Source organism: Rhopalosiphum maidis, chromosome 2 (assembly GCF_003676215.2).
Source record: "Rhopalosiphum maidis isolate BTI-1 chromosome 2, ASM367621v3, whole genome shotgun sequence".
Classification (NCBI taxonomy): domain Eukaryota; kingdom Metazoa; phylum Arthropoda; class Insecta; order Hemiptera; family Aphididae; genus Rhopalosiphum; species Rhopalosiphum maidis.
In genome coordinates this window covers 36,041,083-36,057,164 of record NC_040878.1, presented here as the reverse complement: position 1 = coordinate 36,057,164, position 16,082 = coordinate 36,041,083, and the positions used below count along the sequence as shown (strand labels likewise).

At 26.7% G+C, this 16,082-nt stretch overlaps 1 protein-coding gene across 1 annotated transcript in view; it reads left to right on the top strand.

Moving 5' to 3' along the window:
* Positions 1-16,082, top strand: part of LOC113552863 — a 72,741-nt gene that overhangs the window by 18,762 nt on the left and 37,897 nt on the right. The window contains exons 2-3 of the mRNA XM_026955852.1: positions 13,680-13,904; positions 15,472-15,614. Coding sequence (XP_026811653.1) covers positions 13,680-13,904; positions 15,472-15,614 — 368 coding nt within the window. The remainder of the gene's footprint in view (positions 1-13,679; positions 13,905-15,471; positions 15,615-16,082) is intronic.

Below are 16,082 nucleotides of genomic sequence, written 5' to 3'. Positions count from 1 at the left end.
TTTAAATTTAAATTTTAACAGACTGTGAAATTTGTTAAATTTTAGGTATATTTAAGCTATTTGTATCACTATATATTTGCGGATTATTATCACTAAAATGAGAAGAATAGTGGTGGTTGTAAGAAAGTTATAACTAAAATTCAGTATTAGCGAGAAATAGTATATACTGTATAACCAGTAACCACTGGATAAAAGTACTCGTAATATATATATATATATATTTTGCAATTATCTTCAGCATTGTATCGAATCTATATACATTATGGAAACCGATCACGAATCTCTGTCATAGTCCACCCACATCTAACACTGTCTTTGTCGTTATACCGAGAATTCTTTGACATGATCTACCCACCGATTGGCTATTTCAAATGCGATGGAGTAACTTTCTTTTTATTATACTTGCCTGTTGTCCATTAGCTGCAAACTAGACTTTTTCTTCTTCTCGCCCTTCTTTACCATTGGCCATCCCTTCAATTCACCCTAGTTTTGATTCACTTATTTATTAGTTTAAAAACATTCTCCTTTAAAATTTCCCCGATCTATAGTCGTTGCCTTGTTCGATTTAACTTCGTTATATCCACTTGTGCTTGTCCCTTCAACTTTATACTGCCGCCATCACCGACAAGTCTTCAAATTTGATTACACAATCTTCACAAAGTTCAGAACAATTGTGTCAACAGATTTCCACCTCCTTTTTAAACAAAATCAAAATGAAACGTGTGCATGTATAATATATTTTTAGAACGAGGTTAAAACTATCTTGTTAAATCTATCTATACATTGTATACTATATATACCTAAATATAATTTCTCTTCGATTACAAAAAATAGTATTTAACTGTTATTATTATTATTATTTTTATTAACCATGTTAAATATACTCTTACTTAATTATATTCATAAAAAAAAAAAAAACTATTTACAAAAATATTCTTTGTCATTTCAAGCTCTGTTTTCCATTTAAATGTCTCCAAATTACTTCATAAAACTTTATATGAGAAGCTATAAAAACGTACAGGAAAATTATAATAATAATAATCATAAAATGCTTTTAGCCATTTTTATTTTAATCGTATTTTTTTCATACCTACCAGATCTTCCCTGCAGTATTTTGAAAATTATTTCATAAATTTAATTCTACTCCTATCTAAATATCTATATTGTGAACAATCACATTATATTATTATAAACTTATAACTTAGTTTAAAAAAAACAAAAATTAAATGCAAAAACAAAAATTATATTTTTATACTATTTTTTTTTAAATATTCTACTGATTGTTTATTATTTGTGTTTGATTTACAAGCTAATAATATAATTTGAGTCACTTAATCATTTTAATTATTTTGATCATTATCTAAAAACAATTATTAAAATATTTAAGGAATTACAGTAAAAATAATTAATAGTATTGTGGTTATATCTTATAATTGTTTATGTTGTATTGTACTTCTGATAGCAAAGTTAAGATACAAAGCTAAAACTGTTAAACGTTTCATGGACATGACACGTGAAGAACCAAAAATACGTGCTTTAGATAGCCCACAGTTCTCAAGGTTTTTTTTTTTGAAGTGTTCTTAGGTATTTTTTCTATTTTTTGTCGCTTGGGAATCGTAAAAGGGATTTTCCATTGCTCTCTGATTTATTGTATAAAGGTTTTCTGCGGTACAAAGCCCTTTCAATTTAAAAAAAAGGTCTTCCGGAGGGATAAAAATGGTGCGGAGCACGCTTTAAAGTATTAATGGCGTCTATGATGCATTCCTAAGCCACAAACTGATAAATTTATAAATGTTAAATATTGAGAAATTCGATAATGGGTTTTTATTTTGTAAATATTATAATAGTTGCTTAGACAAAATTTAGGATGAGGGTATATTATGTTTATAGTGTATATCTATTAATTTTATTACTGTAGTCTGATGCCTTAATTGTGTGATGAGGTCATTGGTATTAATATTCCATATAATATTTAAATTAACCAAGGTATTTTAAGTTTGAGTGTTTAAATAATTTTGAACTGGTATATGCTGCTGCAATATGTATAATACATATATGATACATTGTCTTTATGTTAGTTTTTTAAATTATTAGTAAAAGACCAGTCATCTGGTGCAGTCACTAGTGAATAGTCTTGTAATAAAGTTGTTAAATTAAATTAAACAAGGAGTGTTTAAAATTTATATAATTACAATCGATGTCCGTACCTATTTTATTCCCCTTGGGCCAAGATGTTATAAAGATTTATTTTTATGTTGCAGTCTTTTTTTTTTTTATGATTAGATAAAATAAAAATTTTATTAAAATTCTGGTAAACTAGTTATTTTGTGACAGATATATTCAATTGGAAATGCAATGTTTCATTGAATGCTATGTTGTTACTATAATATCAGTGAATTCAATAAGAATCACATGCAGTATATCTCGTATAACCATCAAATTTCAGTCATTTATTATTTTTGTCTCGAAAAATATTGTCTGGGTGCATAGTTTTTGCGACTTAGGTGTCCAGTAATAAAACTAAAATATCAGTAGCGCGGAAAAATTTACTACGGTACGTGACCTGTCGGACGGCAACCCGTTTTATAAACATGTGTCCTCCCTTATACTAAATTTTCGATTGTTCTTCTAATAATAAATCAAATTTGTCAACTTGAAAAACGATATCGTCTTTGTACTCCCCTTTATGGTTTTTTTTTTGTCTAGATTAACACGAAAATGGCGTTTCTGTGGTTTGAAAAGTAAAATCTCGTTCAGTAATATAAAACTGACCTCCTATGTATATTCTTTTTATTGGGACTTTTATCGTTTATTTATATACACTTAAATTACCTTAAGTATATTCACAATGTCTATTGTGTTCCATACACATCTCTTTTTGGATACCTAGTAAAAAAGCTATAAAAAAGTTGTATGCAGTAAATCTAAATGGATTTTACATTGAACATAAATGGTAACTCAAGAGAAATCATTTATTTAATTTATCAGTCGATTTCGAAAAAATAGTGATTAAAAATATAAAACGATGATAAAATAATGTAAACATTTTCTTATAAACCATTATAACCACTTGAAATTGTTCTTTGAATCCGGTTATTATCATCGATTTAAAGTATAAATAACAAGCCATATTAGTGGAAAACGTCTATTTTTTTATTTTTATTTTTTTCTCTACTTAAATTTATTTAATATAAAATAACTTAAGTAATAAAAATTATTTCCAATTAAATATTATTTTCTAATAATTTATGTTAATTAATATATTGTATATTATATAAGTAATTTACCTCAAAATGTAAGATTGCTCGAAAGTAAATATTTTATTTAAAAAAAACTGATATAGTTTGAGCGAATGCTGCAGCAATGGCACAGTCAACAATTTTTTTCATCTTTTTTTTTCACCACAGTAGGTAAGTACTTCGTCAGATTTCACAGATAAATCCACTCGTGTTTCTGAGTTTTTCAAAAGACTAAAAGATTTTTTTCTCTAATGAAAATCCAAGAGCTCTACTACGTTTCATTATCCGGATACAAAAGGAAAGGGCGGCCACGCCACTTGACCGCATAGTCCACGATACTGCATTTTAAGACGTTTTACCCGATTGGCGGTCATATAAATATTATTATATTTTCTGCATTTCTATAACAAACATAATAAAACCATTGCGATTATTTTTACTATGTTAGTGTTTTGTATAATAAGTATATTTAATATCTTTAATTTTTTCAGTTGACAATTATTACATTAATTATCGATATCACACCATTAAAACTCATATTCGATTATGTTTTTATTTGAAAATAAATACTATAATGGCCCCTAAATACCGGTTAAGTATATTTCAAATTTAGTAAAGATATTTTTACATTTGAACTATGAATATAATTGTATTATATTATCTACTTAAAAGAATATATTTTTATAATAAATACATATTTAAGTTATATATTGAGTAACTATAGCTATTTAAGGGATTGCTACACCAACATTTGTTTTCTCTGTCTATCTCCTACCTATATAATATAAGAATAAAGATGTATTTTTTATTTCTACGATTTTGACTGTCTGGCTTAGTTTAGAGCAAAGGTACCTATCATATATTTTATAAAAAAAAATATTTCCTGTGCATTGACCAGATAGATTTAAATATTTACATTTTTGAATAAGTTATTATAGTTAAAAACAATTTAATTATTTTAAATTAAAGTATGCTTATATTTACTAAAAATGAATATATTAAAATCTATCCTATCAATTCGCAAGAAATATTCTTCTTTATATAAAATATATAACAGGTGCCTTTGCCCTAAACTTATCAGAGTCGTAATCTTTAGACAGAAAAAACAAATGTTGGTGTGGCGCCCCTTAAATTATTTAAATAGTTTTTAGTATTAAGTAAATAGTCATTAATATTTAAAATAGCTCATAATGAAAATAGCTACTTCAAAGTTTAAAATGTAATATTGAAAGTTTATTTCAAATAATTTATTGCTGTATTATATTAGCCACGATATCATCAATACTAATTCAATTCTCAACTATATATATATATAATATTTTTATTTAAGTAAAACATAAAAATTATGAAAAATGTCGTGATAAATGAAATAGTATCGTTATTAAATTTATTCGGAGACTTTCAGGTTTTATTCGTGTTTATTGTTTTTTATTACACATACATTTTTTTATGATATTAAGAATAGGGCAAACGAACGACGTATCTAAACTAAACATGGTACAGCTTTGTTATTTGGCGCGGGTGTTATTACAACTTTTAATGGGGTTCTTGTTCCGACCTTGTTTCTCTGTCTTTTTCTCTCTATATATACATATACATAGACTGAAATTCAAGTTAATATCGGCGACGAGCGGTGAATAAACCCCGGTCCGAACTACGGGCTCCTAAAAACTTTTTTGCTGATGACTGTGAGTTGGAAGTCGCCGCCGACGCCGTTTATTGCCGCCAGACTGAAAATATCCACTTAATTTCAACGGGGTCCTTCCTTACTCCTTCCCATTCTTCCTCAAGTAAGGGTCTTATTTTTCCGGAAACAGTACGGATTTATGTTTATTTTTGTTGTTGTTTGTTAATAGGTACAATATGCTGCGCTTGGTTTAGAGCTTTCAGACATTTTTTTTTGTTCTCAATTCTCCCATGTATATAAAAGAAATAAAATAACATTAGTCATTGCGTTAACATTATTAAATGGTGAAATACTATATTTTTACTTTACAGTCGAAGTAAAATACTAAGCCACAGCCATTTATATTATATACGGCTTTGGTAGGAGACTATTTATCATTCAAAAATTCTTGCGTATTCTTGATTGATTGAAAAAAGTATTTTTCTGACATTTTTACTTTAAATTTAAAATTATGCTGAGGTAAGTATAATTATATTATTAAGAATATTTTTTGTTACTTGATTAATAGTTCTCATTCTTTTTATTATTATTTTTTTATTATTTTTAATAATATTAATATATACAGCTCATCATAATTTAAAATTATGCCCTTACAACGTTGTTATCTCTATGTCTTTATATTTTTATGCATGCAACACGGCAAATTAATTTTCCACGTAATCAACCCAAGCTAGTTTTTTTTGCTAAGATACATTTTCACTCATTAAGTTCAAGATATGGACAACCATAACTTGTCATCTTCATAGTAATTTCAATATTTATTTTAAAGTAAAGTAAAATTATAACATTAAAAATATGAACAATGGAAAAAGTAAAGAATTCTGATTTTTTTTTTGTTTTTAGATATTGGTTAACTTATATTTCTTTTAACTCAAAGCACATTTCTTGGTGATACGCAAAGATAAGTAACCTATGTGGAATTTATCGTAGTTGTACACGTATAATTTATAGTCAATGTCATTAATTAAATTTATAATATATTTGATCGTAAAAATGAAAGTACTACAGTTGATAAAAAATTTTTTTAATAAGTAAAATAATTTTTATACTTTACATCTATAATTTCATTGATCTTCATAAACCGTACATTTTAATAACATAATATTTTGAACTTTAAAGTAAAATATATAATTTCAACACAAACCAGCATGCTCATTTAAATTTACATATCAAGTACTGAAATACAGCATTACAGCGTCGTTTTTTTTTTAAGTTGAAACTTTTCAAAACGTCGAGATAGAAACGATTTTCTTAATATTTGTACAATTTTTATTTCTTAGTTGAAATATGTTAATCTAGTGATAATAATTTTTTGTACCTATAACCTACTACCTACGCTATATGTTGATGTAAATCTTTCTAATGATATTTTACATTCTTCAATGTTACGATATACCATAAAAATATGAACTAAAATTGCAGTAATTTTTGTTTGTTATATAACTGTTGCTGGTTTAATAGTTTTTCATTTTATGATTTATGTACCTATTGATAATACTTTTAGTTCAATTGTTAATTATTAAATACTGTATGGAACATAATACTAGTAAAAGCTTACTTGTATTTAGTAAATTTTAGAAAAAATAACACTACGAATATAAAACTTACGTATTACTAACATAATTTACAACAATAGTTATTTGTTATTTATATAATATTTGTACATAACTTTAGTTAAATTTTTAATGTATAAAACTGAAATCTTCTGTTTATTTTTCATTGTAACAACGTAAACTTTTACCGAAAAATGTTGAATGGAAATATTTTACTAAAAACATTTTTTAATCTTAATTTAAAAGTATATACTAAGTATTACTTTCTTGTTTGTCGTAGTATTTATTTAGTTTTTATCCTAATTTGAAATTGTATTTTAATGTATTTATTAAAATTAAAAAAAAATAATCTGAAAGTACCTATTTAAATGGTTTTCTTACTCTTTTTCTTGATATAATTCATCCCAATAACAGTATTGAACTATTGAACAATTTGAATATACTATTTATTTAAATAATAGTTTCAATATAATATATAATTAATGTAATAATGTATTAAAATAATTTTGTTTTATGATTCATTTTTCTAGCTGCAACACGATTGCGTCTACCTTTTTATATGAAAAAACGCAATATAATTGCGAACCATGAAAATAGGCGTCGGTCTTTTAAACAATTTTCTTTCCCAATTTTACAGGCTCAGTACTGACAATGAAAGTAAATTATTGAAAATTGTTTTTAATTATATTAGTAATCTCAATAAACTCTTTAAAAATATAAATATACGTAAAATATACGCAAATATACTTACTTTATATTAAATACTTGGTTATTATATATGTATATCTAAACAATGCTTATAGGATATTGGTTTCGAAAATTGTAATCTTTATATTATACATAAAAGGAAATCACAAATGTTTATCTTGTCATGTATTAATATTTTTAAATAGTGTATTATAAAATTGTTAAAAGGATAATTTCTTTATTTCATGGAGCGCAATCGTTTTGCATATTTTTGCAGGTAAAAATGTTAAGTGTGAGAAATCGTATTATAGTTATTTTTTCTTCTCCTAAATATTTTATCATTGTATAAAATGTGTTTTAGTTAAAAACGTTATATGTTTTTCGGATTCTAAGGTGTGCTAGGAATGAATTGTTTGACGATAACGTGTATGGTTTATTTCGTGTGTCACTGCTTTATTTTTCAACATTGAGGGAAGTTTTTGTTAGCAAATTTAATTTAGTTTAAAATTTGCAGTGGTTTAAAGTAAATCATGTACATTACATTGTCTTAGTAGTTATGAAAAACTATCAAAAAAATAAAAGACTAGTGCGGTGATAACGAATAGTGATACAGTAAAAAATATCATTTTTTGATAAAATTAATTTTATATAATATATAGTTAAATATTCATTAAATTTTATATTTCAATATTTTATTCAATGTGCATTTGAACTTATTTCATGATTTGTCTTCAATTAATTTATGTTGTTTTGTTTTAATTTATAAAATATAAATCGAAGAAACTTATTGAACTTTTCACTGTTGTTTATATTATTGTTTTATACATATACAATTAAATTTAAAAAAATATTGAGACTAATTTTAAGTTATTTATACCACACATCTAATTATACCATAATTCTACGATATGTATTGACTTATTAATTATATCTATATACGATTTTTTTTTGTCAAAAATGAGTTTAATTTAAATAAAAAGAAAATAATAATAATAATATAACATACATTATTCTGTCTCCTGCTTAGAAACGTTCTTACATTTACAATTTTTTTTTATTGTAGTGAAATTTAATACAACCATTTAGTGACTTACTGAATGAGATAATAAACATTTATTCGTATTTTTTTTTAATTAATGTGTTTCATAACTATGCTTTTTTATTAAGTATTTGTTAATTCTTTAGTTTTTGCTAAGAATATACTAATAATATCAATTTTTTGTTAATTATAATATTTACTCGTAAGAATTCAATTATCTATATTTTATAACATGAATTTTGTTTCATGAATTAATTTCTAATTCAGGGCCGGCGCTACAAATTGCGGGGCCCCGTGCAAAATAGTTGAAATAAAATAATACACAACGATTAATTTTTAATATTTACTCTTTATTTTTAGTTATATATATAAAATAAATGTATACAATAAAATAATATATTATATTATTTATTATTGATTATATATTTTAGAACGATTTTTTTCTTGACTTTTCGTTTGCAAAATCATTTATAAGTGTGTCATAATTGATAGTTTCAGCTATATCTTTTTCAATGGATATTGTTGAAAGTCCAGTTAGTTTTGTTTGTGACATAGTGCTTTTTAGATAGTTCTTAATTAATTTCGTGGTCTACACAACGAACGGCGACTTTTTATATCATTCGATCTATTTTTATTATATTATTTTGGTACGTTGTCGGAGTGCGTCGGCCGACAATTCGAACCGACCACGACGATAAATGACAATAGAGATCGATTATAATAATTATGTTTTTAGTATGTCTTATGTCTATCAGTGGTCTAGTAGTCTGTCTGCACCCTTTTGCCGAGTTGGGCTGGGCGTGCAGAATGATTATAAATATACTATTATTATTTTAATTTAATTGCTCTATTCTTTTAAAACATTCTGACATAAAATGAAGGTGACCACTGTCTCATAAATATTATATATTAATAAGTGTCATAAACACATAAATACATTCCAGATTACATACAAAAATATAATAAGAATGTTTGCTTTTTAAATAATTTAAAATGCAATACATTTATTTACTGTTGTATAAACTAAATAAATGAAATCATAATATTAATAATAAGAAAGTTATTTACCTATAGTGACTGCCAGTTGTATGAATATTAAAAATATTAATATAATATAATATTATTCGCGTGTCCCTACACTTGTAATGCGTGTGCGCAAATGACAGATAAATCATAAATTCATAAATGAAACAATAATATCAGTAGAGACACAAGTAATTAATGAGATCAAAATAATATTATCAACATGACAAAATTCAACATAATCTATTTATACTCTTCAGTTAATCAGTGCATGTACAGCCGACACCACGAAAATACCTATAATTATTTTTTATCAACAATAATAGCTATAACTATAAATACAATAATAATAATATTATTTCAATTATATTAATAAGATATTATGTCAATCGCCAGTACAGTATTAATAAAAATATAGCACACAAGTACTGTTCTCTAAAATATCACCTAACTATTATTTCAACTGTAGTTTAAAATATAATATTTTCATTAATAATGTAATATTTTCTAAATTATAATATTTATTTAGTAATGATTTGTTTTCCGCGGGGCCCCAAATTTGTGCGGGGCCCTGTGCAGGTGCACCGATTGCACTGCCCTTGCGCCGGCCCTGTTCTAATTATATAGGTAAATAAATTATGATACTGTAGATTTTTATAATTTAAAATTGTTTGTATTTGTCAAATAGTGTTTACTTATTGTTATAATTATCGAATTAATTTGACATCGTCAATATTGTACGAATTTCGGTGAAATTGGTCATTATGATGGTTTTGAGCTAATTTTTAATATCAACATAGGATAGATCATACGTTTATAATATATTTTGAATATAAAGAGTTTCAAGATCAATACAATTTAAAGATCAAGTGACATAATGCTATATATCATGAAGTTTTAAAAATAATAACTTATGAAAAGGAAAATAAAATTATTGAGTATGAAGAAAATTTTAAGATGCAAGTAAATTTTTCTATATTCGCATGTTATTGAATATATTATTCGACCTTTTTGGCTATTATGAACTTATTACGTTAAATGAGTTTAAAAAAAATAGTTTGATGAACTTTAATAATAGGTTTTGTCGTATATTTTATGTAGTTACCTAATGTGTTGATGTGTACCTATATTATATCTTTATAATATAATGTAATTTTGTACATATACGATTTAATTATTAAGTAATATTGTTTTGGTGTTTTGATCATATTTAAGTTTTAACAATAAATCATATTGTTTGACTATTTTTACTAGGATTAGTTTCTTTTCTTTTAGTTGTGTATAAGTGTATGTTGATGCTCACCAATGGTATTAAAATACAATATCCATAAGCCAAATGGCAATAAAATCGCGTATTATATATTTAATATGAAAGACTGTGATCAAATATCTATTAAAATCGACTGTTATGACATTGTAAGATCGACTATACATAATATCGACTTGCGAGAAGGAACTTCTATCTAAAGCTGTAAGTATACGGTATTGTTTTTTTTTTTTGCACACCGCAAATAAAATGAGATCAACGATAAGAGTTGTTAGCTGTGGCAACGACTGTTGTTGAGCAAGCGGACGGGTGGTACGGGTCGCGAAGGTATTAGAAAACATAACCTCGAGGGTGTACAATTTTTACCGGGGATAATCATTCGAGCTTTTGAACTTTTTTCTCCCACACCCACCCCTCCCATACGTCTGTCCTGTAGGTTTTGGCGCATGAAAAATTGACGTCTTGGCAGAACATTATAAACGGAAATTTTTCACGTAGACGTCGGGTCGAAAGTCATTTTTTCCATTTTAGTGACGGCGGCAGCCTCAACGACGTATATCTTACGTATCCCTCACCCACCTTACCCTTGTTCGTTTTTGTTGCTGACGAATAATAATAATAATCGTATCCCTCTTACTTCAGCTCGTACCACACTACCTACGTGCGTTTCCCTCCCGACAATAATAACCGGATATACCTTCCTACCCTCAGAATGACCTTTGCCGGTTACAAGTAGATAGCGCGTTCTATATTCTCTGCGGGGATTACTCGTTGACGTTAAGTCTAAAGTATTGACGGACGGATAAATGGTGGACGCACTATCGTCGTGGCTTACCTTTAAACTTTGCCGCTACGATTCTTGCAAAGTTTACATAACCACAAGAGTTAATCAAACATAAACAAATAGGTTTCTACTTTTCTGATGCGTATATATATTACAACGATGGTAGATACTCACTGTTTAAGACATCGCTGTATATTTGTTAACATTTATAATATTATTGAATTGCTGCATCTACGAGTAGTATAACCTTAAAATCGTTTGAATGAACACCGAATTCTCATTCCATAGATGTCCATATAATACACGTTTTTATTTTGTGTTAGGATTTATATTGTATCAGTGATATTTTTGATGTTTATACGCACAACACTCATTTCATTTTAGTTTTCATTTATTTTTATAAATTTAAAAATCGAAACTACATTTTCACAAATAAAAATTATATTTCAAATATTTACTTATTTTTTAAAATTTCAATATGTGGCGATTTTTAATTGTACTTCTACACATGTTCGTGGTTTTAAATGTAGGTATTTATACTTAATAAACTATCACAGGTTTAATCATTTATTTTTATAAATGGAAATTTAAGACCGGGAATTGAGAATATATTGAAGTTGCATTTAGAAAAATATATTATATATTAAATCAATTTTTTATTTAAGTTTTTGCGCAAATATAATGTTATAAATAATATGTTGTATATTCAAATACTCAAAATTAGTGTTAAAAATACAAAAAACTGAGTGTTTTACATTAAAATAATCATTCCTTCATTTATATAATTTATGCTTGTATGTATAAATATTAAATGTCGATACACTTGTATATTTATTGTATTTATATAATATTTTGTACAAGGTATATCCCACAGGATTATTACAAACAATATTATACATAAAATAATTTATATCATTTTATTTTTTCATCGTTTACAAAATGTACACTTATGCTGCCTTACATTTTTTGTTTTTCTTTAACTTAACTGTGTTAACTTGTATCTTCAAAAGGGGACCCCTGTGCATCTTATATATTAACTATATTATAGTGATCAAAGTATAGAATAACGTCAAATAGATGTTTTAGATATCGCAAGCATTTCGTGGTTAAAAAATTTAATGATATGTTACATAATTTGTGTTTATTGATATCGATTAATACAAATGAGACAATTATTATTGTTTTATCATAGGTATCTATTATTAAAAAAAATAAATACTATAAAAACTTGTAAACTAATTACGTAAAAAATATTTTGTTAATCATTTTGATAACAATTTAATAGAATTTTTCATAAATTATATGTGTATAAAATCCATTATTCATTATTTGGTTATTATCAAATTAATAAATCTCATCTATAAACAAGTATGTGTATTTTATTCTTGCCAAACATACTGCCCCTTTGTTTTATTTTTTCTTTGAACCAACAAACAATGTTAGGTGATTATTAAAATGATAATTTTGACCCTCAACGTATACAATTTATGAGAAAAATATTAAATTAATTGTTTATTATTAGATAGCATTCTTTTATTATAATTAATTAATTAAAATGATTTTAAGATTGATATTGAATACGACGTTGTCAATGCAGATGGCTTTTATTTTTTTCGAACAACTTTACAAATGGTCGACTTCTAAATAAAAATATTTTAACAGAATAGTACTTTAGTGAATCTGGTTATACGAATGTGATATTTTCGTAGGTAGATATATTTATTCTCGACATATGATACATTGAGATGTTAAGAGAATTGGATTCAGTTTTGTAGCCAAACTACCTTACTGAGGGAGGGGCATAGTGACATAATATTTTTTTTTGTCGATTTATTTCATACTTCACGCGTATAAAACACCCAATAATAAGTTATAAAAATATATTATATTCTACGATAAAGTTTTATTTTTTATTTTGTCGCATTTGAATGAAACGGTCAGTCGTAAATCATACGAACAAATAACGATGAATTTAATAAAGCTGGACCGACTAAAATAAATCGCTTTCGTTATACTATTGTTTTATCGTCTCTACTTCTTCCATGGAAAGTCCTGCCAGAAATCGTGATTTTTAACGGGGTTTGACAGTTATTGAAGCCCTCTTCTGGCGGATGATGTTGAAAAATAAATAATACCCAGAAAATGAGTTTTGGGCCCTATTCAGACTTCACTGCAGCAGAATTGGAAATCTCTGTCTGGTTCGTTTAATTCAAATATGTGGCGTGTGTGCCGAGTGTAAGAGGAGGGCAAATTTATCTAAGCCTACCAGTTTATATACGACCCTCTTCCATGTACATAAGAGAACAGTCACCCCTGGTCGCCCGTCATGGTTTCCGTTTTAATGAGTTTTTCTTTCATTTCATTAAATACATATTTAATATAATATTATTATGATTACAGAACGGTGAACGAGGCTATTTGGAAGGCTTAGCGTCCCGGTACGCAGATCTGTACAACACCCATTATCGGGATATTCTGGAGTATCTGGACGAACTTCGGGCTACCGAATGGGCTGAATTATCTCCCCGAATCACGTTGTTAGCACCCTCGTCGCCTTCCAGGTCTCCATGCAACATGGTCGGAAATCCGTACTCGCATCACCTGTACGCGCCCGGAAAATACTCTGTGAGTATTCAAAATCACAATTTTCATTCTATATATTTCATACTAGTTAAATGATTTACGTACTTAAACTGTTATTGTGTTTCTATATTATTACCTATTCCTTGTTTTATTTTAAACCTAACATTAAACCCTAAATAAAATTTATAGAATACACATTATAAGTGTGTTTTATTTTAATATTATACCCTCATTTTAATTTTTAAAGCCATTTTTATCACGATCAATACCTTATAATTTATTTTGTATGTAAATGTTTTCAGTTTTGACAAAAATAGTAGGATTATTATTCCTGAATATCGGTTAGGTTTATTATTATTGTTAATATTTTTATATTTGTATTTATAGCATTATATAGTATTGTACTTAAATATGCATTTCGTTTACTAACATTAAAAAATAAACACTCTTTAAATTTATTTGTATAGTTTATTTTATAAAGTTAATATATTGTCAGTGCATTATTTATTTTCTATTTCTAACCTATATGCGTAAAATAGTTGCAAAACGTATTCAAGCATAATATTTTTTTTATGAGTGTTTAGTTTTTTGGGAGTAAAATTAGTTATTACAAAAATTATAGAAAATAATATTTGTTAGGGGTTACTATATTAGTTTACTTTATTACAATTTAAAAATAATAATACATTTTTAATTATATAAACAAATCATTTTTTTTTTTTTTTTTTTTTGAGACAATATTTAAACATAATGGTATGTCAAACCCTTAAAAATATTTTTATAATTTTTGTGAAGGATGATTTTATTATAATATATTTTAATAGTCATAAATAGAAAGGTTTTGAATGACTACTTTGTTTGGTGTATATGGCTCGTAGAAAGAGAGAGAGAAAACAAGTAGTACTCTAATATCCTTTTATATACATATTCTATTCAGAATCATCGAAATTATTATTTCTTCACTTTAATTATTTTATAAATACTTATAGTTTCTATGGATTGGAGTCTTAGAGACCATACTATAGATATCAAAAGTTACGTATTTTTGCATTATACTGTATGATTTTACAATTGTATTCTGTCTGATAGGAATTAGTGATATGAACTCGAATCATTGTTCTTATTCATGTTATTGAATATAATATATTATATTATATACATTATATAGTTTTATGATGTTTAAAACACTCAATGAAATCACCGATTTGCACCAAAGTCGATTTACGAATAAAAGGAAAACTGTCTTAGCGCGCGTCTATATTTATATGCGTAGATGTATCAGTAACTAGCGACCATTTCAATCAGTCGTACTAGTCTCTTTAAAGTGCAGTTGTTGTTAAGTGAGTGGGACCCTTAGGGATTAGAGAGACGTTCAAAGGAGTCGAGAAAACGGCGGCGCACGTAAAGCGTGTTGGTTGGGTAACGTGAAGGGGATAGGAATGATGAGGGTGGCTCCGTCCATTCTATTCAGCGTTGATTGGGAAACTTTTGTCTGTTCCGGTGTGAAGACACACGTACGTGTTAGGAAAACCTATACAGCGGAGTTTTCGTTTCTATATTTATTTTTACTATATTTTAATCTTATTTTTATTTTATTTTTATGCCATAGCCATCTAGTTGTCTGAGTGATCGCGAAGAAGACGAAATTTACGGTCTAACAACGGCAGAAAGAAGGTTTCCACCTGCTGCCACGGCAGTCCGACCACCCGTACACCTTAATACTGCCATCAGACAGCACACCGTAGAACAACCGTAAGTTTCTGTGAATACTTACTCGTATTATATATACTCGCACTATAAATATTTGTGCGAATTGTTATTATTTTCTCGTATCATAGCATTCGATTTATATTAACGTATTATATTGTTCGTCGTACGTATTTGAGTTAATGACGTACACATGAGCCTACGTTTAGATAGTCCATGCAAATTTATAATATATACCATTCCGATCTGTTTATAAAATTTTAGATTATAGTAATTTCATAAGTATTTGCATTTATAAAATCATTTTGTTTCGTTCAAAACTGGCTTAAATATATTACATAAAACAAACATCTATATTATTAAGGTATATTTTTAAAAGCAGTATAGTTATTTTATTTTATTAATATGAAACAGTACGATTATAGTTAAAACAAAATTGACCCGCATTCTGTATAAATTTGTATATAATATTTTGCTTAAAATATCTACATTTTTTTTTTTTTAATTACACAC